This window comes from Tachyglossus aculeatus, chromosome 24 (assembly GCF_015852505.1).
Source record: "Tachyglossus aculeatus isolate mTacAcu1 chromosome 24, mTacAcu1.pri, whole genome shotgun sequence".
NCBI lineage: Eukaryota > Metazoa > Chordata > Mammalia > Monotremata > Tachyglossidae > Tachyglossus > Tachyglossus aculeatus.
The window spans coordinates 7,858,836-7,883,017 of NC_052089.1; the positions used below are offsets into that span (position 1 = coordinate 7,858,836).

General features: G+C 44.9%; 1 protein-coding gene across 1 annotated transcript in view; it reads left to right on the top strand.

Annotated features, from left to right (window-relative positions):
* Window positions 1-24,182, top strand: part of IFT57 (intraflagellar transport 57) — a 50,687-nt gene that overhangs the window by 24,032 nt on the left and 2,473 nt on the right. Inside the window, exons 6-10 of the mRNA XM_038766144.1 lie at window positions 4,260-4,382; window positions 17,235-17,306; window positions 18,743-18,874; window positions 21,030-21,092; window positions 22,954-23,020. Of these exons, the coding sequence (XP_038622072.1) occupies window positions 4,260-4,382; window positions 17,235-17,306; window positions 18,743-18,874; window positions 21,030-21,092; window positions 22,954-23,020 (457 nt within the window). The remainder of the gene's footprint in view (window positions 1-4,259; window positions 4,383-17,234; window positions 17,307-18,742; window positions 18,875-21,029; window positions 21,093-22,953; window positions 23,021-24,182) is intronic.

Consider the following 24,182-nt stretch of genomic DNA (forward strand, 5'->3'; position numbering starts at 1 on the left):
ATACCCAACTATTTATTTATAAATATAAATAGAAAATATTTTCTAGTGTCAGTCAATGAAAGGAAATAATGTGTTGTAGTAACTCTTTTTGTTCATTTTTAACAATCTCTTTTCTTTTCATATACTTCTACTTCCTTATTTACCTCATTTGCGTCCTTTTTTTGCCTTTCTTACCTCCTTTTTAATGTATGCTTTTTGGGGGGTATTTGCTAAGCACTTACTGTGTGCCAGTCACTGAACTAAGTGCTAGAGGTAGATACAAGTTAATCGGGTTGGGCACAATCCAGGGGCTCACGGTCTTAATCTCCATTTTACAGATGAGATAATAGAGGCAAAGGGAAGTGAAGTGACTTGCCTAAGGCCCAGAACCTGCCAGGACAGAGAGAGAGAGAGAGAATGAGTGTGTGTTTTCCAAGAGATTGTTTTTACTTTACAGTACTGTATTTCAGTATTTCACCTCTCTTTCAAAAGGAGGACTTGAGAATCAGTTAAATGTTTACTACTGTGAGCCCCTGTGGGCCAACCTGATCACCTTGTATCCTCCCCAGCGCATAAAACAGTGCTTTGCACATAGTAAGCACTTTAACAAATGCCATCATTATTATTATTATTACCTATTGTGGTGAAGGGGGTTGGGATGGGATGCATCTCTCCCCCACCTTGTTCCCACGGGAATAATTTGCAAATATGAATTTTGCAAATGGTAGGTTCTCTTAAAACATCCATTTCCAGCGCTTAGAACAGTGCTTGACAAATAGTAAGTGCTTAACAAATACCCTCATTATTATTTCCTGGGGGTTCATGGAGTTTCCCTTTTCAAGGATGGTTTCAAGGATCAGTCTTCCTCCGGGGCTAGTAGTGATGCATTTTGGAGGAGTCCACTGAAAGAACTTGGATTTGGGGAGAATAAGAGGAGTTGAGGAGGTGAAGTTCAGTACAGCCCTACTACATTAGCCGTCCTGTGGCAGCCACAATTTTTTTTCCAATTTTTTTTTTTTTAAATTGAGTTTCTTAAACACTTACTATGTACCAGGTACTGTACTAAGTGCTGGGATAGATACAGATAATCAGGTTGGACACGGTCCCTGTCCCACTTTTAATCCCCCTTTTACAGATGAGGGAACTGAGGCCTAGCAGTGTGAAGTGACTTGCCCAAGGTCACACAGCAAACAAATGGGGGAGACAGGATTAGAACCCAGGTCCTCTGACTCCCACACTCTCTTTCCCCGCTGCTTCTCAAAAAAAATTTTTTTTTTTAATTGAATCTCCACCAAAATAGACCTTCCCTAAAATTGACTTCCCTCATCAGCCCAGAATCTGAATATTTAAGCAGTTCCAAACCGTGTTGAAAATGCGAGGCACCATCTATCGCCTTCCTCTGATGGATTACAACGAGGTACAATTTGAATCATTCAGGGCAGACCCAAACAGACATTGAAAATTGTACTTTCACAAATTGATCTTTATGGTATGAGAAACCATTAAATCAGACCAGACTCAATGGGCAAAGAAAGCGGTGAATCAAGTTCGGCAATTTAAAATGTAGCCAGCAGCAACGTATGTCAGTGAAGGAAAATGGAGAATTTATAGTGAAATGCGAGGCCCTAGATGTTGCTTGTTCTTTTTAAGATTCCTAATACTACCGTGCTCTTTTTTCAGTGAAGCCTTTTTATTTTCCACCATAAAAGAAGGAAGGAAGTTAGGTCCCGTGTTATTATTTTGCAGTGTTACTAGAAGAAGTAGCGTGACAGTGGGAGGCAGAAGGACCCAGGTTCTAATCCCAACCCTGCCTCTTGTCCACTGTGTGACCTTGGGCAAGTCACTTCACTTCTCTGTGCCTCAGTTCCCTCATCTGTAGAATGGGGATTAAGACTGGGAGCCCCATGTGGGACAGGGACTTTGTCCAACCAGATTAATCTATTAATCTTGAATCTACTCCAGCGCTTAGAATAGTGTCTGGCACACAATACAAAAAACACAAAAAACCACCAAACCACCCAACACAAAAAACCACCCAAAGAAAAAAAATAACCGCAGTTGATGAATCACATGCTGGGAGACTTTGAAGCCTTTGAGAGCAAATGGAAGGAAGCAGTATGGCCCAATGCCAAGAGCGCGGGCCTGGGATCTGAGTTCTAATTCTGGCTCTGCCATTTGCCTGGTCTGTGACTTTGTGCAAGTCACTTCACTTCTCTGTGCTTCAGTTACCTCATCTGCAAAACGGCGATTAAGACTGTGAGCATCCAACCCAATTGTCTTGTATCTACCCCAGCACTTAGTAGAGTGTTACTTAATAGGCACTTAACACATATCATAAAAAAATTCTCATTTTCCTTATTGAACGATTATCAGTCAGTGGTATTTATTAAGCAGAGCACTGTATTAAGCCCTTGGTAGAGCACAATATAACATAATTAGTAGACCCATTCCCTGCCCACAACTCGCACTTTTCTTCATTCATTTTATGTTTTCTGCAATTTTAAGTTTTTAAGAATTGCCGCAGTTCTAACACGCACCAGAAGCAGGGGTTGACTCGGCACAAGGCATTTGAGAAAAAAGAAAAAATCCCGAACCCACGAGTTGTCGATTTTATTTTCAGCCCAACCAGTCTGTCACGGTTCTGCGTCACGTTCTGTAGACGGGGACTACTTCTTGTGAGTTGCTTTTTCTGATGAGCCTGCTGGTTAGCCTAAGAGTCTGCCTTTTCAAGAGGAAATATTGCAAAACTCAGGCTTATTTATTTTGTTCGTTTTGCGTCTCTTGGAATCGTGGTTTTTCATCCTTTGGCTCACTTTTTTTTTGTTTGTTTTTTTTATGGTATTTGTCTTACTATGTGCCAGACACTGTACTGAGCCCAGGTTGGACGCAGTCCACGCCCCACGTGGGACGCACAGTCTTAATCCCCGTTTTACAGTAATCAGTCAATCAGTGGAATGTATTGAGCGCTTACTGTGTGCAGAGGACTGTCATAATAATAATAATAAAAAGGTTATGGTACTTTTTAAGTGCTTATTAAGTGTCATGCACTGTTCCAAGCACTGCGGTGCCTCCGAGTTGATCGGGTGGGACACAGTCCCTGCCCCACATGGGACTCGTAGTCCAAGTAGGAGGGAGCCCGTTTTACAGATGAGGTAACTGAGACGCAGAGAAGCTAAGCGACTTGCCAAGGGCCCCCAAGGGACACGTGGCAGAGTCAAGTCCGCTGATTCCCAGGCACTTGCTGTCTCCATTAGGCCACACTGCTTCTCCTGTACTAAGCGCCAGGGACGGTACAATGCGACAGAGTTGGTAGACGCGATCCCTGCCCTCAAAGGGGCTTAGATTCTGGAGAGGGAAAACGTCAAGTATCATCATTTACCCCAGTGTCAATCACCTCACCATCCCCTGCACTTGAGTTTCTCACCTCCACATCATCTGACACGGCTCTGCTCCCTTTCTGGTCCCTTGACGGCGCTTGGTTTCTCCACCCCACATTACTTTAAGGGCGTCCGCCTCTCTCTTCTGTCGCCATTGATCCAAAAGGGCCAGTTTGAGCAGCAGTGTGGCCTGGTGGACAGAGCACGGGCCAGGGAGTAGGACGACCTGGGTTCTAATCCCCGCCCTGCCACCGGTTTGCTGGGTGACCTTCGGCAAGTCACTTCATTTCTCTGGGCCTCAGTTATCTCATCCGTAAAATGGGGCTTCAGCGCATGTTCTCCCTCCTAACTTAAACTGTGGGACGGGAACTGGGTCTCACTTGATTTCTTGTATCTACTCTGACGCTTAGAACACAGAGTGAACATTAACAAATACCACAATTATCATTATTGTTATTATTATCAAGTACCTACCCCAGTGTTTGGCACATAGTAAGTGCTTAACAAGTACCATTTAAAAATACAATTGATAGTAATCTATCTAGACTGTGAGATCTATCTCCCCCTTCTAGACTTGTGAGCCCGTTGTTGGGTAGGGACCATCTCTATATGTTGCCGACTTGTACTTTCCAAGCGCTTAGTACACTGCTGTGCACATAGTAAGCACTCAGTAAATACGACTGAGTGAATGAATGATCTTGTTGAGAGTGACGTGAGATTTCCAGGGCCCCGTGATTCCTACAGATAACTTTATTACATCTCTCTTTCCCTTTAATCTCATTACTTTGTGCATGTCGGCGGCGTATTTTGCTTTGGAAATGACGAACTCCGGCTGAGATACATCAACATTTTACCATTCCTGTTGTACAAATTCTCAATCGTGCGACGTTTTCCTTTTCTTAGGATCTGAGCGAATCTGGCAAACAGGAGGATATTTTAGAATCCACAACAGATGCCGCCGAGTGGAATCTCGAAGTAGAACGCGTATTACCACAACTGAAAGTCACAATCAGGACTGACAATAAGGTACAGAAGTGTGCGCGCGTGTGTGTGTGTGTGTACATTTCATCCGGTTTTCTTTTTTTTCAAAATTAACCACTTGTGTCAGGCGCCTGCAAGTTGGAGGTGCTGTATAAAATCGACCCTTTTAAAATCATTCCCCTCTAATCCGTGCTTCTGCCTTCTCCCTTATCAAAACACTTACCCCTTCCCTCCTTGAGCGCTGTCTTCAGCCGTTTTCTTTCCCATCCATCAATCAATTGTATTTATTGAGCGTTCACTGTGTGCAGAGCAACGTACTGGGAGAGTACAATACAACAGAGTTGTTGGACACAATCCCTGCCCACAATGAAATCATAGCCTAGAGGGGAGGCAGACGTCAATAAATAATATATATGGCTCCTTCCCCACTGTTTTCGAACATGTACATGTGTTTGGCTCCTAATCCTAAAAAAAAAATCCCTGAATTCCCTGGTTCCCTCTAGTTACCCATCTCCCATGTACCATTCTTTTCAAAACTCCTCAAGTGACTTGATGCCGCCACCATCACTTCCCCACATGGAAACCACCCTCTCTAAGGTCACCAGTGACATCCTTCTTGCCAAATCCAGCAGTCTACTCCATCCTAATCCTCCTTGACCCCTCCGCAGTCGATTGCCCCCTTCACCTGGAAACATTATCCAACCTCGGGTTCACTGAAACTGTCCTCTCCTGGTTCTCCACCTATCTCTCTCTGTCTCTGACTTCTTCTTCTCACTGTCTTCTGCCATCTCCTCCTCTGCCTCCCATCCGCTAACTGTAGGGGTTCTTCAAGGCTCAGTCCTGGGCCCCCTTCTTTTCTCCATCACTCCCTCGGAGAACTCATTCACTCCCGAGGTTTCAACTACCTTCCCTACACAGACGATTCCCAAATCTACATCTCCAGCTCTGACCTTTCTCCTTCTCTGGTCTCCTGTTTCCTCCTGCCTTCGGGGCCTCTCTACTTGGATGCCCTACCAACATCTCAAACTTAATATGTCCAAAACAGAACTCATCTTCCCACCCAAACCCCGTCCTCCCCTGGATTTTCCCATCACTGTAGAACAACAGCACCATTCTCCCTGTCTCCCAAGTTCGTAACCTTGGCATTATCTCGTTCTCATTCATGTCATTCAACCCAAATATTCAAACTGTCGCCAAAACCTGTGGGTTCAGCCATCCCACCTTTAAAATTCACGCCTTCTTGTCCATCCAAATGGGTATCCAAGAACTCCTGCCTTGACTCCTGCATTAGCCCCCTCACAGACCTCACTGTCTCCAACCTCACCCTTCTCCGGTCCGTACTCCGCTGCCTGTTTCTTATGCCTTTAAAAAAAAAACCAAATCATTCAGTCCACGTTTCCCCACTCCATAAGAATCTTCATTGGTTCCTCCGCCTCCGCATTAAACAGAAGCTCCTTTCCAGTGCCTTTAAGGCATTCAGTCATCTCTCTGACCTCCTGCTACAATCCAACCAGCACACTTAGCTCCACTAATGTCAACTTACCATGTTTTGATGATGCCTGGCTTGCCACAGACCCCTTGCCCATTCACCATATTCAGCTTCCCTTCTGTGTTATTTATGCGCTAGAATCTCTAGCCCTTAAGCACTTTAATATTCCCCTCACCTCCAGCCCCATAGCACTTAAGTATACATCCTTATATTCTGCCATCTCCCCGATCTGTAATTAACTTAATGCCTATCTCCCCCTCTAGAATATAAGCTTACTGTGGGCAGGGATTGAGTGTGCCACCTCTATTGTATTCTTCCAAGCGCTTAGTCCAGTGCTCTGCACACAGTAAATTCTCAGTAAATGCCACTGATCGATTATTACACTAACAAGGTATCCAACTTCTCGAAAGTAGGATTCAGTAATAACCAGTACAGCTTTCTTTTCTAATCTTAAAAACATTTCTCAGAGTATTTCTCAAGCTCAATAGCTATGTGTGCAGAAAGATAGCATGACTTCTTGAAGTTATTTTGGTAGATGGTTAGATATTGGCTCGAAAACAGGATAACCGGGGAGGTGTTGCTGATTTCTGGGTAAATGGACAATTTTATTATACCTATTTTTGAACTTAGTTTTATATCTATTTATGCCTATTATGTACTATTTTTGCACCACTTTGGTGATTGAAATAGTAAACGGATGGTTTCGAACCTCGATTATTTTGAAGGCTCAGCGAGTGTCTCTGTCGAGAAAATTGAAGTTGTCATCACCTCGAGGGATCTGCTCAGTCAGGATGTGGCCCAAGGCGTCGACTGAATGGGAAGGATGGGACCCAAGAGAGTAGTTCCTCACTTACGTGCCGGGAAGCAGTCAGGCCTAGTGGAAAGGGCAAGGGCCTGGGAATCAGAAGACCTGGATTCTAATCCCGACTCTGCCACTGGTCTGTGTGTGACCTTGGGCAAGTCATGTCGCTTCTCTGTTGTTGGGTTTTTTGGTATTAAGTGCTTACTCTGTGTCAACTAATGTTCTAAGCACTGGGGTAGATACAAGTGAATTAGGTTGGGTACATCCCCTGTCCCGCATGGGACTTACATCAATCGTATTTATTGAGCGCTTACTATGTGCAGAGCACTGTACTAAGCGCTTTTAAATGCAGATTGCGGTCTTACAGTCTTATAGACTTACAGTCTAAGTAGGAGGGAGAACGGGAGAACTGAGGCACAGAGAAGTGAAGTGACTTGCCCAAGGTCACACAGCAGCGTGGCTCAGTGGAAAGAGCACAGGCTTGGGAGTCAGAGGTCATGGGTTCTAATCCCGGCTCCGCCACTTGCCAGCTGTGTGACTTTGGGCAAGTCACTTAACTTCTCTGTGCCTCAGTTCCCTCATCTGTCAAATGGGGATGAAGACTGTGAGCGCCACGTGGGACAACCTGATAACCTTGTGTCTACCCCAGCGCTTAGAACAGTGCTTCGCACATAGTAAGCGCTTAGCAAATGCCATCATTATTAAGCAGTTGGCAAAGCCAGAACTAGAATCCAGGTCCTCCGACTTCCCCGCCCGTGCTTTTTCCTCTAGGCCACGCTGCTTCTCTGCCCTAGTTTTCTCATCTGTAAAATGGGGGTTCAACACCTGTGCTCCCTCCTCCTTAGACCGTGAGCCCCATGTAGGACAGGGGCTGTATCCAAACTGATTACCTTATATCTACCCCAGTGCTTAGAGCAGTGCCTGACTCCTAAGAAGTGCTTAAGAAATATAATAATAACAACAACAGCAATGACAATAATAATAATAATAATAGGCTTGCAAGTCAGGGGACTCAAGTTCTAGTCAGAGAAGCAGCGTGGCTCAGTAGAAAGAGCCTGGGCTTCGGAGTCAAAGATTCTAATCCCAGCTCTGCCACTTGTCAGCTGTGTGACTTTGGGCAAGTCACTTCACTTCTCTGTGCCTCAGTTACCTCATCTGCCAAATGGGGATTAAGACTGTGAGCCCCACGTGGGACAACCTGATCACCTGTACTTTGCATTTTGATCCCTGCCCTCCTAACATAGAGTCCACCCAGGTCAAGCCATCATATTTATTGAGCGCTTACTGTGTGCGGAGGTCCTAAGAACCTGCTGCCCTTAGTTGTGAGGGCTGTGTGGAACCAGACTTTATCTGATCTGAATATCTTGTAGCTACCACAGTGCTTAGCGCAGAGTAAGCACCTCATCCATACGCCAGTTACCTTTGTCATCTTCACCGGCCGGTGGTTCGTGCTGCAGCCCCGTGGATTAGAGGGCCGAAGCAGCCTTGCAAAACTCCTCCTGTCCTGAAGTCAGAAGGACCTGGGTTCTAATTCCGGCTCTGCCGCTTGTCTGCTATGTGACCTTGGACAAGTCACTTGGTTTCTCTAGGCCTCAGTTCCTTCGTGTATAAAATGGGGATTGAGATTGCGAACGCTTTGTTTAACAGACTCTTTGTCCAACCTGATTATTTTGTATTCAAGTCTGTTCAATTCAGTCATATTTATTGAGCACTTACTGTATGCAGAGCACTGTACTAACTGCTTGGGAGAGTATGATATTCCCTGTCCACAATGAACTGTACCTACCTCAGCACGTAGTAAAGTAGCTGGCATATAGCAAGTGCTTAACAAATACCATAATTGAGAAGCAGCGTGGCTCAATGGAAAGAGCACGGGCTTTGGAGTCAGAGGTCATGGGTTCAAATCCTGCCTCCACCAATTGTCAGCTGTCACTTAAGTCACTTAACTTCTCTGTGCTTCAGTTACCTCATCTGTAAAATAGGGATTACGACTGTGAGCCCCATGTGGGACAACCTGATCACCTTATAACCTCCCCGGTGCTTAGAACAGCGCTTTGCACATAGTAAGCGCTTAATAAATGTCATCATCATCATAATTATTATTATTATTATTATTATTGTTGTTGTTATGGGGCTCATTGTCCAAGTGCTACCCCTAAATAATTATAAATTGCAATTCAGTACAGTGAGATTGTTCATGCAGTAAGCCAAAACTTCAACAAGCTTTAATGCCCTCTGGATATTCCAAATTAAATTGTAGTAACAATTTTTCCAAGGTATAATTAAGCTTATCCTACTAAATTGTTGTAAAAGATGGCTGACAACTACCTTAATTCCAAGATAAATGACTCTGAGAGTTATGTAAACCTTGGCGTTCCTTGCTACAGATTCGGAGGCAGAGGTTAGTAAAAAAGAAATCTCGAAGTATCATCTCTAACCTTTCGGAGAGATTGCTTTCGCTGCTTCCTCCCTGTTGAAGTGGAGATATAAAAAGAATTTTAAATTTAAAATGGCCGCAGGCAACTTCACAATTTATTTAACAAATAAGCAGGCTTCATATGCTAAGCTCCTATTCTCTGCTCTGACCCTACAGGAAAAGGGCTTTTTAGAGGAATGACGTTTGCTGAAAGGTTTGAGTCACTTGTACCAAGGATACGTTAGTAGTTTAAAGGCAGACGAGAGAAAAGCCGGCAAATGGTGTCTTTTAAATTTGTATTTTGTCTGCACTCTTCAGGAATTCTGCGAAGCAGCATGGCCTGGTGGTTGGATCATGGTCCTTAGAGTCAGAGGACCTGAGTTCTAATCCCAGCTCTTCCACTTATCTGCTGTTTGACCTTGGGCACGCCACTTCACTTCTCTGTGCCTCAGTTCCCTCATCTGTAAGATGGGGATTACGACCGGGAGCCCCATTTGAGACGTGGACTGTGTCCAACCTGATTAGCTTGTATCTACCCCAGCGCTTAGTACAGTGCCCGGCACATAGAGCTTCACAGATACCATAAAAAAAGTTCTAATACCTCTGATCAGGAGAGGTGAAAAACTCAATGAAGGGGCTCAGTGATGATCAAAAGTGAACAGCAGTTGGATGTCTAAGCCATGAAAAGTGTTGAAACTCAGTTGTATTGAGAGCCTACTGTGTGCAGAGCACTATACTAAGCACTTGGGAAGGTAGAGTATGACAATAAGCAGATGCATTCCCTGCCCACAACGGGCTTACACTCATTTCCCTGTTTCACAGCCAAATTCGGGCCCAGTAGCCTTTTTTGTTTGTTTTTTTTTTTGGGGGGTGGTTGAAAACAAAATGCTACTGTCAAGATTATCCATTTCTAAACTGGAAACGAGCAGGCAAGAGACAGAGAATTGAATGCTTCACAAAGGGAGTGAAAACGGAAACCCAACACTTAATAAAATCTGCAAGGAGGATGGAGATTTGAATTGAATAATGGCCAGGCTACATTTCTTCGCTCCTTGAGATTTGCAAGTTAAGTAATCTTCGGATTAGAGTAGCTGCCTATCAATCAATCGATGGTTTTATTGAGCGCTTACTGGGTGCAGAGCACTGTACTCAGCGCTTGGGAGAGTACAATACACTGCTTGGAGAAGCAGCGTGGCTCAGTGGAAAGAGCATGGGCTTTGGAGTCGGAGGTCATGGGTTCAAATCCCGGCTCTGCCAACTGTCAGCTGTGTGGCTTTGGGCAAGTCACTTCACTTCTCTGGGCCTCAGTTACCTCATCTATAAAACGGGGATTAAAACTGTGAGCCCCCCCAGGACAACCTGATCACCTTGTAACCTCCCCAGCGCTTAGAACAGTGCTTTGCACATAGTAAGCAACAAATAGCATTATTATTATTATTATAAACCGCACATTCCCTGCTTACAACGAGCATCCAGTCTAGAGGGGCATAGGTCAACGCAGAGGAGAGGGCGTTTAAGTGAAATGAGGGCTTAGGGAAGATCTCTTGGCGGTGGAATTTTAGGAGCATATTGAAGGTGGGAAGAGTGGGACTGTTGGATGTGAAGCGGGAGGGAATTCCAGGTTTGAGGGAGGGTGTAAGCAGTATTCATGGAGCGCTTACTCTATGCAGAGCATTGCACTAAGCTCATGACTTGAGCGTATTATCGGTTGTTTTTGTCACTGCTTCTTTGTATATGGAAGACGCTCTGCTCACACACAGAGGCTTTGCGTGTTGGGTAGTTTCAAGAGGGGCAAAGGTTCCGTTCCATCTATTCCTCATGGCGGTTGAAATAGTTGAATATGCGTTCGGTTTTTTTTTTTAACTGCCTTCCTCCGTACCTACGGTGTCAACGGAAGATTGTTGGGAAATATGTAATGAGTAACAAGGAATTAGCAGCTAGAGAAGGTCATATAAATAGTTTGGAGAAAATTTATAACCGACCTGCCGTTTGTATAATAGAAGCAGTCATTTGTGCCCGAAAGATGGTATATAAATATTTATTGATCTGAATTCAAATTCCAGACTGAATATTTCATTCTAGTCAATATGGAATATGCAGGCGTTTAATGTTTCCCATTAAAATATTGATTAGAAACATCCATTTGTAAGCAAAGTAACTGGACACTGCCTGGAAGAATATGTTTTCAGTTATCTTATTCGATTTGAAGTATCTCAGATTGAATCCTTTTTTTTCTTCTTCTCCATTCCCTTGTCAGGTATTTCCTGGCCTAATAGCTATCTTTTGGGTGAAATCTTGCTGCCAGACTAAACCTCGGTTTCCTTCATGAGTGTTGACCATTTTTTATTAATAATAATAATAATATTCTTTAAGCACTTACTATGTGTCACAGGCGCCGGGATAGAGTGAGACAAGGTAAGCAGTTTGGAAACACAGTCTAAGGAGGAGGGACACCAGGTATTGAATCCCATTTTACGGGTGAGGAAACAGAGGCCCAGAGGAGTGAAATGACTTACCCAAGGTCACCCAGCCGTCAAATAGCCGAGCCAGGATGAGAACCCAGGTACTCTGATTCCCAGGCCCAGGCTCTTCCATTAGGCCACCTCCTCTTGAGATTCTAGAGTCAAGTTTCTCTAATCATTTTTCAGCTGGCATAGGAGGGGGAAGTGTTAATATTCAGTGAAGGATTATTCGTCCATCTGTAAAGTGTTTCAGATATGATTTGGTTGACAATGTTGCAGCTCTTGTATATATTTGTGCGGATTTATTACTCTATTTTACTCGCACATATTTACTATTCTATTTATTTTGTTAATGATGTGCATATAGCTATAATTCTATTTGTTCTGACGATTCTGACACCCGTCTGCATGTTCTGTTTCGTTGCCTGGCTCCCCCTTCTAGACTGTGAGCCCGTTGTTGGGTAGGGACCGTCTCTATATGTTGCAGACTTGGACTTCCCAAGCGCTTAGTACAGTGCTCTGCACACAGTAAGCGCTCAATAAATATGATTGAATGAATGAATGCTGTTGCCTCTAAGGCCCAGATTCCCTAAAGCAGTATGGCCTAGTGGAAAGAGCACAGGCCTGATGGTCAGAGGAACTTTTTTTAATAGCATCTGTTAAGCACTTACTGCGTGCCAGGCACCGTACTAAGCGCTGGAGTAGCTATAAATAATCAGGTTGGACACAGTCCCCGTCCCACATGAGGCTCACAGTCTTAATCCCCATTTTGCAAATGAGGTTAACTGAGGCAAAGAGCAGTGACTTGTCCAAGGTCACCCAGCTTCTCCACGTACTTACTTGCTGTGGGACCTTGAGCAAGTCAGTTCACTTTAGTCATTCATTCAGTCAGTCGTATTTATTGAGCGCTTACTATGGGCAGAGCTGTGGACTAAGCACTTGGGAAGTACAAATCGGCAACATACAGAGACGGTCCCTACCCAACGACGGGCTCACATCTGTGCCTCAGTTCCCTCCTCTGTAAAATGGGGGATTAAGCACCTGTTCTCCTTCCTACTTAGACTGCGAGCCCCCTGTGGGACAGAGATTGTGGCCAATCTGCCTGTTATCTACCTCAGTGCCTTGAACAGTGCTGGGCACATAATAAAGATTTTAAGAAATACTATTATTATAGTTGTTATTAATAATAATTATTATAATATCACTAACTACTTCTTGAGTTGAAAGAGTTCCCCAGAAGTTTGGAAGCAAATTCTAGGGCCTTTCTCCCAGATGGCTGTGTAAAATAAATCGATCACGTAGGTCCGAGCCCACTTCAGGGGAGTGAAAGGGCAGAAGACCTCTGAAAAAGACAGAAAAAGGGCGATGAAGAAGGTGAGACAGACTAATCGAGGCCAGTTGTTGAGAATTGGAGGTCAGAGACGATTATGGGAAGCAGGTCACGAGCAGTAGAATGTCAAAGAAAGGGAGAATCGAGAAGGGGCCGTGGACCGTAACTCTGAAAGGGCACTGGAGCTCCTGACAAAATGAAGGGTTAGAATTCCTAAAAGTGCAAGTTAAGTACAGGTTTTGTGCTAAGTGGAGGCAGCGTATCCTTTGAAGTTCATCTTTTCTGCTTGCCTCTTTGCCTTCCTCCTTTGTCTGAACCTCTTGTGCCGTGTTTAGGCTCATAGGATGATTAGGGTCACTTTTTTTCCTCAGGCTCATGATTAGGTTGAATTTCTTTCTGTTTCCCGGAGCTCTGGGAGGCTTTTCCATCGGTTCCTTCAAGCTCAGCATAGGACTGGCTGAACTCTTAAAAGACTCTCTCCCACGACCTCTCTTTCTGCCTCCCTACCTCCCTTTCCTCTCACCGTGGGAGTCCGTATCAATTCCCCCATTTCTCATGCACAACTTTACCGTGGCCTAGCAGAAAGAGCACCGTCCTATGAGTCAGAAGACCTGGGCTCTCATCCCAGATCACTTGCCTGCTGTGTGTCCTTGAGAAAGTCACTTAATTTCTCGGTACCTCAGTTCCTCAACTATGGAAAATGGGGATTAAATACCCATGCTTACTCTTACTTAGACCGTATGCCCTATGTGGAACAGGGACTATGTCCGACCAGGTTATCTTATATCTACCCCCGTGCTTAGTGCAGTGCTTGGCATATAGTAAACACTTTACAAGTACCACAGGTACCAATAGTACTTGTGTTTATTCCTGCCACCCCTAAGATCCAAACAGTCTTCAAAGCCTTCCCCATCATCCCTAGAATTCATCTTTTCCTCTTCAACCTTACTACACAAACCATTGTCCAACCTCTGTACCCCTGCCATTTTGGCCTAATTTCCTCTTTCCTCTCCCTTCTGCCTCATCTTGACTTTCTCTCTTCATTCTTCCCTCCTCCCAGGCCCCATAACACATATGTCCATATCCTTAATTTATTTATATTAATGCCTATCTCCCCTTCTAGACAGTAAGCTCGCTATGGGCAGGGAATGTGTCTATTATATTGTTGTGTTGTACTCTCCCAAGCGCTTAGTACAGTGCTTTGCACACAGTGAGCACTCAGTAAATATGATTGAATGAATGAATAAGTGAAACCCCCAGCTAAAGACCTTCTTTAATGACTCTTTGAGGCTTCCCATCTCCCTCTGAGCCAAGTTGCCAAATAAAGCCCTCAGCATACATTGGCAAGTTTTTATGAGTTGTCTCACTTCAGGAAAGATGTGCAACCCACAACAAAAAATCTGGGGAGGGTTTTGAAACTAGAGAAAAATGCAAGTACCAGCATCTTCATCATCAACAGTGGTATTTATTGAGTGCTTATTGGGTGCAGAACACTGTTTTGAGCCCTGGAGAGAGTTGGTAGACGCATTCCCTACCCACAACAAGCTTACGGTCTACAGTATGTAATAATTGGGGTATTGTAACACTTACTATGTGCCAAACACTGTACTAAGCGGTGGTTAGATTCTGGATAGCCAGTTCATATAAAGACACTGATTTCTGTGGGGCTCACATAACAAATATCATCATTACCATATGGTTACCAGAATAATAATAATAATAATGATGATGGCATTTATTAAGCACTTACTATGTGCAAAGCACTGTTTTAAGCGCCGGGGAGGGTACAGGGTGATCAGGTTGTCCCACAGGGGGCTCACAGTCTTAATCCCCATTTTACAGATGAGGGGACTGAGGCACAGAGAAGTGAAGTGACTTGCCTAAAGTCACACAGCTGACAATTGGTGGAACGGAGATTAGAACCCAGGTCCTTCTGAGATTCCCAGGCCCGTGCCGTATCCACTAGGCAATGCTGCTTCCCTATAAATATAAATAATAATACATGTAAATCTATAAATTGCACACTGTGAATTATTTATATCAATGTCTGGCTCCCCCTCTAGACTGTAAGCTTACTGTGGGCAGGGAACATGTCTACCAACTCTGTTTTATTTTTCCAAGTTCTTAGTACGGTGCTCTGCACACAGTAAGCACTCAATAAATACCTTTGATATGAACACGTAAGGCTGTGGGGGTGGGAGAGATGGGAGTATTAAAATACTTAAGGGGTACGGATTTAAGTAAGTGCATAGGTGATGAAGAAAGGAGGGAGAATTCATTCTTTCAGTCGCATTTTTTTTGAGCGCTTACTGTTTGCAGAGCACTGTACTGAATGCTTAGGTGGGGCTATGAGTCCTAGGTGATGCAGAACTCATCCCAAAGGATACAGAATATTTGACATTTACTATTTGAGTCTAGGGATGCTACTGGCAAATATAATTGATTTAAACGATCGTGTCTTTTCTAGTCAAATGTTTTTTGGTTGTAGCTCTTTTGACAGATAGTCATAAATATTAACCACCAGAAAACCGTCTTTACAATTATTTGTATTCCAGTTGTCAGACATCACTCTGTGAGCACGTCAAAGAATTTACATGTACATCGACCTTTTCGTCCTTAAATGTCTTCTTCCTGGTGCTCCCTAACCTGACTGCAGATTAGATATAAGATCCTAAAAACACAGCTGAAATGGGCCCGTTTTTTTTATAGCCTCGAATTAACAAACACTGGACAGTGCCGGTTGTCGGTTTGAAAAAAAGAAAAGAAGAATGGGTCTATGTGGGGCTTTTCAAGTCCACACTTTCCTCTCCATCAAAACTGCTACCACTCTGATCTAAGCACTTATCATTTCCCACTCTGCCTCTGTATCACCCTCCTCGTTGACCTCCTTGCTCTCCTGTCTCTCTTCACTCCAGTCCATATTTCACTCCGCTGCCCCGGGTCATTTTTCTACAGAGACGTTCAGGTCCTCATCTCCCCACTCCTCACAAACCTCCAGTGGTTGACCATCCACCTCCGCCTCAAACAGATACTCTTTATCGTCAGATTCAAGGCTCAAAAAACTCTTCCCTCCTTCCTTACTTCACTGATTTCCTCACCACCACTCAACCTACTCTCTGTACCTCAGTCTCGTCTATCCTGTTTTGACTCTGTGCCCACATCCTCCCTCAGGCCCGGAATTCCCTCCCCCTTCATATTCATCAGTCCTTCTCTCTCCACCTTTGAAACCTTCCTAAAATCACATCTCCTTCCTGAGTAAGCCCCCATTTCCCCTATTCACCTTCCCCTTGGTGTCCCCTACGCACTTGACTGTGTTACCCCTTTAAGCATTTTGACGCTCACCTCAGCCCCACAGCACTTAACCTGAGTATCCTTATAATGTACAGATTCCCCTATCCGTAATTTATTTTAATGTCTCTATCTGCCTGTTGACTGTAATCTCCTCTTGGGGAGGAATCACGTCTACAAACTCTGTTGCATTGTATTGTCCCAAGTGTTTTGCAATAGGAAAAACCTTTAATTGATTTGTTGATAGTTATTTCTTTTATTTAATCGATTAATCATATTTATTGAGCGCTTACTGGGTGCAGAACACTGTACTAAGCGATTGGAAGAGTCCAGTATGACAGAGTTCATTCATTCAATCGTATTTATTGAGCATTTACTGTGTGCAGAGCACTGTACTAAGTGCTTAACACTTAACAGGGTTAGTAGGCACCTTTCCTTCCGACTTAGGAGCTTGGGGTCTAGAGGGGGAGACAGATGTTAATGTAAATAAATTACGAACCTGTACATAAGTAGGGATGAGGGTGGGGTGAACTGAGGGTACAAATCCAAGTGCAGTGGTGATGCAGAAGGGGTGGGAGAAGAGGAAATTAGTGTATTTGTTAAGCACTTACTCTGTGCCAGGCACTGTATTAAGCACTGGGAATGGCGGCAGAGAGGTCAGCGAGGAGGCTGATGCAGTAATCAAGGCGGGATAGGATAAATGCTTGGATTAATGAGGTAGCAGTTTGGGTGGAGAAGAAAGGGTGGATTTTAGCAGTGTTGTAAAGGTTGAACTGACAGGATTTGGGGACAGATTGACTGTGGGTTGATTGAGAGAGATGAGTAGAACAATGCCAAGGTTATGGCCTTGTAAGACAGGGAGGAGAGTGGTACTGTCTACAGGGAGTGGGAAACTCATGGGGAGGGTAGGAGGACAGGGTTTGGGTGGGAAGATATGGACATGTTAATTATAAGGTGTCAGAGGGATATCCAAGTAGAGATGTCCTGAAGGCTGGAGGGAATGCAGGACTGCAGGGAAAGGAGAAAGATCACATTACTAACAAATAAGAATTCATCATTAGATTGTTGCTAATGGAGTAGTTGAATATCATCCTGTGCTTACATGTGTAGGATTGGAGAATCCACGTAGACCAAATGCACCAACATAAAGAAGGAATCGAATCGGCTTTAAAAGAGACGAAGGTGAGTCCAAAACCTAATCTTCTGCGGCAAGGGCATTCAAGCAAATCATCTCATTAGCAATGTAGTTTTATATGCCTAGCTTGCCTATAGAACAAGGGTTGAGCTACAGCGTGGTCTAAGTGAATGGCTCACAGGCCCGGGAGTCAGAGGACATGGGTTCTAATCCCAGCTCCTCCACTTCACTTCGTTGGGCCTCGGTTACCTTGACTGGAAAATGGGGATTAAGACTGTGAACTTTATGTCAGACAGGGACTGTGTCCAAACCGATTAGCTTGTATCTACCCCGGCGCTTAGTACAGTGCCTGGCACATACCAAGCGCTTAACAAGTACCATTAAAAAAAAAGAGTTGCATTTTTGCTCGAATTCCCATTGAGAAAACCTTATGCTCTGGCACTCACCTGTTCCAGTTTCCCACCGGGAACCCAAATGTTTTCTTCCCATATTGTGTAGAAGGTTGAGCCCAATCCCGTAATTCCCTCACAGCCCTCTGGCCCAAACGTACAAGACCTGTGTTTCCTCAGAACTGAGTGCAGTGCAAAATCTTCAGTTTACTTGCTTTTCGCATCATCCCTTTGTGTTGGTAAATCCTGCAAATTGTAATTTCCCCAAGGACAGTAATAATCAGTCAGTCGTATTTACTGAACACTTACTGTGTGCAGAACACTGTACTAAGCACTTGGGAGAGTACAACAAACAGACACATTCCCTACCCACAACGAGTTTACGGTCTAGAGGGAAATAATAGTAATAATACCAATAATAGTAATAATAACGGTACTTGTTAAACTCTTTACTATGTGCCAAGCACCGTTCTAAGCACACGTGTGTTAATTAGTCTGGACACAGTCGCTGTCCCACGTGAGGCTCACAGTCTAAATAGGGAGTAGGATTTAATCCCCATTTTACAGGTGAAGTAACCGAGGCACAGAGAAGTGAAGTGACTTGTCCAAGGTCGCATGGCAGAGCCGGTTTTAGAACCCAAGTCCTCTGGCTTCCAGGCACGTGCTCTATCCACTAGGCCAAGACACATCATGTCTGCCTACTCATCATCATCATCATCAATCGTATTTATTGAGCGCTTACTATGTGCAGAGCACTGTACTAAGCGCTTGGGAAGTACAAATTGGCAACACATAGAGACAGTCCCTACCCAACAGTGGGCTCACAGTCTAAAAGGGGGAGACAGAGAACAAAACCAAACATACCAACAAAATAAAATAAATAGGATAGATATGTACGAGTAAAATAGAGTAATAAATAAGCACTTACTCGGGGTAAGTGCTTCGCCTACGCTAAGCGCTCAACACGTTTCATTGATCGAAAAGCTCCCCCGAAACGCGGGGGTCCGTGGGAGGGCTTGGGAAAACATTTCTTCGACCGTCCGAAGTGGGTGTCTGTGACCTCTAACCCTTTGGAAATTCCATGAACTTTCCAGGGCTACCTGGATAAACTTCACAATGAAATCAGTCGGACGCTGGAAAAAATCGGCAGCCGGGAGAAGTACATCAACAACCAGCTGGAGACCTTAATTCAAGAGTATCGGACCGTCCAGACCCAGCTGAGTGAGGTAACTAAGGAGAACCCAGGCACGAATGACTTGGTATTGGCGCGGCCCCTTTCTCAAATTCCCATTGATTCATCCCAGTGGTTCCCTGGGCGTTCAGGGGAGCCAGTCAAAGGACAGATATGGGTCTCCTCATTTCCCAGGTGAGTGAAATCCAGGGGGATTTAATCCGCTTCATCGGTCTACCCGGTTCCCCGTCATAATTACAATTGTCCCGTGAAACAAACAGCTCAGTGGACCCATCTGGGTGACGGCAGAGAGGCAGCGTTGCCTAGCGGAAAGAGCCCAGGCCTAAGAGTCCGAGGACCAGCCGTCTAAATCCGACTCGGCCAGCTGACTGCTGTGTGACCTTGGGCAAGTCGCTTCACTTCTCTGAGCCTGTTCCCTCTTCTGTAAAACGGGGATTAAGACCGGGAGCCTCCGGGTGGGATCTGGACCGTAACCGACCTGACTAGCTGGTAGCTACCCTGTGCTTAATACGGTGCCTGGCTCATTAGTAAGCGCTGAACAAATAACATAAAAAAAAAAACCAAGTAGGCCTCGTGGGTTCAGTTTCTGCTTGTTGCATTGTGTGCCATCAGCACCTTTAGCTGTAGAAGAGAAGGTAATAATTGGGCTGGTGTATTTGATGCAGACCCCGTTGGCAAGTGTCAAGAAGAGAGACAATCTATAATAGGCAGTGTAAAAGCAAGAGACATTCTGAGCCACACATGAGCAATAAATTAATTAAATGAGAGCCTTCAAAAAATATATTCCAATTCCCTGAATTTGCAGAGGAGAGGAAAAAAACACTGCAGGTTGACTCCAGCAGCAAGTTCTGTGGCAGCTAATTCAGCACTTAGAACAGTGCTTTGCACATAGTAAGTGCTTAACAAATGCCATCATTATTATCGTTACTAAGGACTTGAATTTGGGGCTCTCATCCTCTGGCTCCCGTATTTCCAAGCTCCGAGCCGGGCGAGGGGCTGTAATTTGTCTTGGGCAGGCACGGGGTGGGGAGAGGGAGTCTTTGGATAGGTGGCAGCAATTCATTCATTCATTCAATCGTATTTATTGAGCGCTTACTGTGTGCAGAGCACTGTACTAAGCGCTTGGGAAGTACAAGTTGGCAACATATAGAGACGGTCCCTACCCAACAACAGGCTCACAGTCTAGAAGGGGGAGACAGGCAACAAAACAAAACCCGTTGACAGGTGTCAAGTCATCAGAATAAATAGAAATAAAGCCAGATGCAGTGTTACCTCATAAACCTGACGTTTCCGACCTAGCTAGACAGGAAGTCGGGGAGTTTCTCATTTTCCTCGTTTTCGTCACCCGCCCAGTGAAACCTGGGAGACCACTGTTGAGAAGCAGCATGGCCTAGTGGGTAGAACGTGGGTCCAGGAGTCAAAGGACCTGGGTTCTAATCCCGGCTCTGCCAATCTCCTGCCGTGTGACCTTGGGCAAGTCGCTTCACTTCTCTGGGCCTCAGTTGCCTTGAGTAAAATGGGGATTTTTCCCTCCTGCTTAAAACCGTGAGCCCCCATGTGGAAGGGGACTGTGTCTGACCTAATTAACTTGTACCATCCCCGGCGCTTAGAACAGTGTTTGACGCAGAGTAAGCGCTTAACAAGTACCATAAAAACAAGCCAGCAAACAAACCGGTCCTCCAAAGGCTGTGACTTTCATTCCGACAGCCACCCAGCAACTGTCAGAGATGAACGATTTATCATTAGGTTTGTTCCTAAGAAGGGTGCACTGGTTTGATTGCAATGTCCTCCTGTTTGTTCATCCCGGTTAATTGCTGAGCGTGATGATCTATTTTGACTGATTTTTTTAGATTTTTTTTTTTCTGCTTGCGATGCAGATGAGCCCCAGACTGTGAATTAGCGAGGACAGTTGCGCCATCTTTCAGGGATTTTGAGAAGTTGGAATTTGGAAGTTGGACCTTAATTGGAGGTCTCACCTGAAGCCCCCGGGATCCGTTAGGTCCACGTAATTACTCTGCTTTTCATCTTCACAAATATACGGAGGAAAGAAGAAGAGAGTTTTGTTATAGGATGATACACGGGAATGGTAATGGCGCAGGGGGCCGGGTTGAAGTGATCTCCTGCATCTTCATTGGATCGTCAGTGAAAGGAAGTGGAATAAAATGCTTTCTTTTTTTCTTTTCCCCCAGGCCACAGAACTATACCAACAGCGAAACGGAGGCGTGACTGAAAGGACTAGAATTCTTTCTGAGGTATAAACCGGGGGCTTTGATCTCAGTTCCCAAACCTTTTGCCAGACTTCTGGACACGATTTAATTTTCTAAAAACCTTGCAGGGGATAGATCTTTATCTCCCGGGCAGTAACCCCGCCACCCCCAGCACACACACCCAAGGTTCTGTTGCATAATAAATGACTGCCAAGAACTTGCTAGAAGAGAAAGCACTCTTCATTTTTTATTTAAGGTCTGCCATTTGTCTCACTCCCCATAGGCTTAAGTCTCCCATTTGCCTCTGTCAGTCGAAGAATTAGTATGATTCAGAGTCTAAATCGCATCAGCTCGGGGCCCCAAGATTGAAGATTTTAGGGGTCCAGTTAAGTTCCTTGACAGTTCACCATGGTTTCTCCATCCGCCCCAGGAAACACCATTTCCTGAGCTTCTCCGAGGCTGCCTTCTGAGCAGTTCCACGCTCCTCCCGTGTACTGTTTGGCTGTCTGAATGTCATCCCATCTCTCATTTTCCATCAGTCCATCTATAGTATTTATTGAGTGCTTACTGTGTGCACAGCACTGTACTAAGCCCCTTCAGCGCTAGCTGTTCAGCGTTCCAGAAGGACTGATATTTTTGTGGGAGCCAAGCAAGAAGCAGCGTGGCCTGGTGGAAAGAGCATGGGCCTGGGTTCTAACCCCAGCTCTGCCACTTTTCTGCTGTGTGACCATGGGCAAGTCGCTTCACTCCTCTGTGCCTCCGTTTCCCCATCTGTAAATTGGGGATTAAGACTGCGAGTCCCAAGTGGGACATGGACTGTGTCCCAACTGATGATGTTGTATCTGCCCCAGCGCTTAGAACAGTGCCTGGCACATTCATTCAATCACATTTATGAGCACATAATAAGTGCTTAATAAATATCATAAAAAAATAAAAGGTTCAAATGATTTCAATGGCCGAGGCGTTTGCTCCTGGATCATGGGTAGATAGGGCTGTTAATCATCAGTACTTAGCCGGCACCTAGCAAAATTTCCAATATGTTTTTAAAATTGATAAAATTGCCTGCCATCTCCAGTGCCAACTCACATACTTGCTGATGACTAACTTCAGTTCAGTCCAACAGAGTGAGACTTGAGGAGATCACTTTATGCCCGCTCAGCAGCCCTTAAAATACGTTATATAGGGTTTTGAGTTTCTTCCCTTTTTTTTATAATATTTAAGTGCTTTCTGTGGACGAGGCACCTTTCTAAGTGTTGGGGTAGATACAAGCCAGTCATGTTGGACACAGTCCATGTCCCACATGGGGCTCCCAGTTTTAATCCCAGTTTTACTGATGAGGTAACTGAGGCCCAGAGAAGTGAACTAACTTGCCTGAGGTCACACAGCAGACAAGTGGCAGAGCCAGGATTGGAATTCATGACCTTCTAACTCTCAGATTCGTACCCTATCAATGAGGCCATGCTGCTTCTTGATTTCCAACTAGAAAAATAGCCTTTCTGGTGTCCCTAAGAGTACCAGGCTGAAGAATTAAATGCCAACCATTTGGGAATCCAAACCCTCCAACGTATGTGTCTACCTTTAAAATTAAAGAATGATGAGCAGAAAACACGATAGCCTGAGCAGATGTCGTGATAAAATTGCAAATCTTGAGTGACTCGGGAGTTTTTTTCCTCAATTCTCTCTCTTCACCTCGGAAAGCTAATGAGAAACCGATTGAACACGTTTTAATTTTAATGTGCAGGAGGCTTTTTGAAGAGGAAAGGTTTTGTGCTTATGCAAACGATTTCTTATGATTGAAATCGGGTCCAGATTTCCCATTCTTAATACCCTTATGCCAGCAACACGCAGAATATTAAAATGGTCCTGAAAAATGAGGTTTCATGAATACCTATTCTGTCTGTCTAAGATTACTGAAGAATTGGAGAAGGTAAAGCAGGAAATGGAAGAGAAAGGGAGCAGCATGACTGATGGCGGTAAGTGTTCCCTGATTCAGGAAAACATACACCTGGGAGAGAGGAGGCAGAAGCAGTGTGGCCTAGTGGAAGGAGCACATGCCTGGTGGTCAGAGACCCTGGTTCTAATCCCAGTTCTGCCTTTTACCTGCTGTGTGACTTTGGATAAGTCACTTTACTTCTCTGGCCTCAGTTCCCTCATCTGCAAAATGGGGATTCAATACTGGTTCTCCCTCTTAGACTGTGAAAGAGAAAGGGGGAGTGGAGAGATGTGGGGAGGGGGAGGCTAAGACACAGAGAGAGTCAAAGGAAGGCAGAGGTGTGGAGCGGGAGAGAGAAAGAGGGAGGCCAGGAGACCTAGAGAGAATCAAAGGAAGGCAGAGACGAGAGAGAGAGAGGGAGTGAGAGGCAGAAAGAGGGAGATGCAGAGAGTCAGAGGAAAGCAGAGGCACAGAGAGAGGGAGGGGGAGATAGAAAGAGGGAGGCTAAGAGACTTATAGAAAGTTAAAAGAAGGCAGAGACCTGGGGAGAGAGAGGAGCAAAAAGAAGGAATCAGAGATCCAGAGAGTCAAAGGAAGGCAGAGACATGGAGAGAGAGAAAAGGGAGGGAGAGAGAGAGAGATGAAGGAGGACACAGACATGGTGAGAGAGAGGGAGGCAGAAAGAGGGAGATTCAGACACTGAGAGTCAAAGGAAGATAGAGGCACAGAGGGAGAGAGAGACAGAGAGTGAAGTGAAGGCAGAGATATAAAGAAAGGGACAAAGGCAGAAAGGGAAACAAAAAGAGACAAAGAAAGGCAAAGACAGGGAGAGAGAGGCAGAAAGAGGGAGACAGAAGGGCAGGTACACCCAGAGAGAGTGAAAGGAAGGCAGAGACATGGAGAGAGAGTGAGAGGGGCAAAAAGAGGAGGACAAAGAGACCCAGAGAGAGTCAAAGGAAGGCAGAGATAGAGAGAGAGACAGAGAGACCCAGAGAAAGTCAGAGGAAGACAGACATGGGGAGAGAGAGTCAGAGGGAGCAGGGAGACTCAGAGGGAGTCAAAGGAAGGCAGAAAGAGAGAGAGAGAGAGAAAGCGTGCGCAGGCGCACAAAGGAGAGCCAGCAGGCCCCCACCCACATACTGGAGTTAATGAGTCAGTCACAGCCTAGCAGCCTCTGCTGCTCCACGGAGCAGAGCATCTAC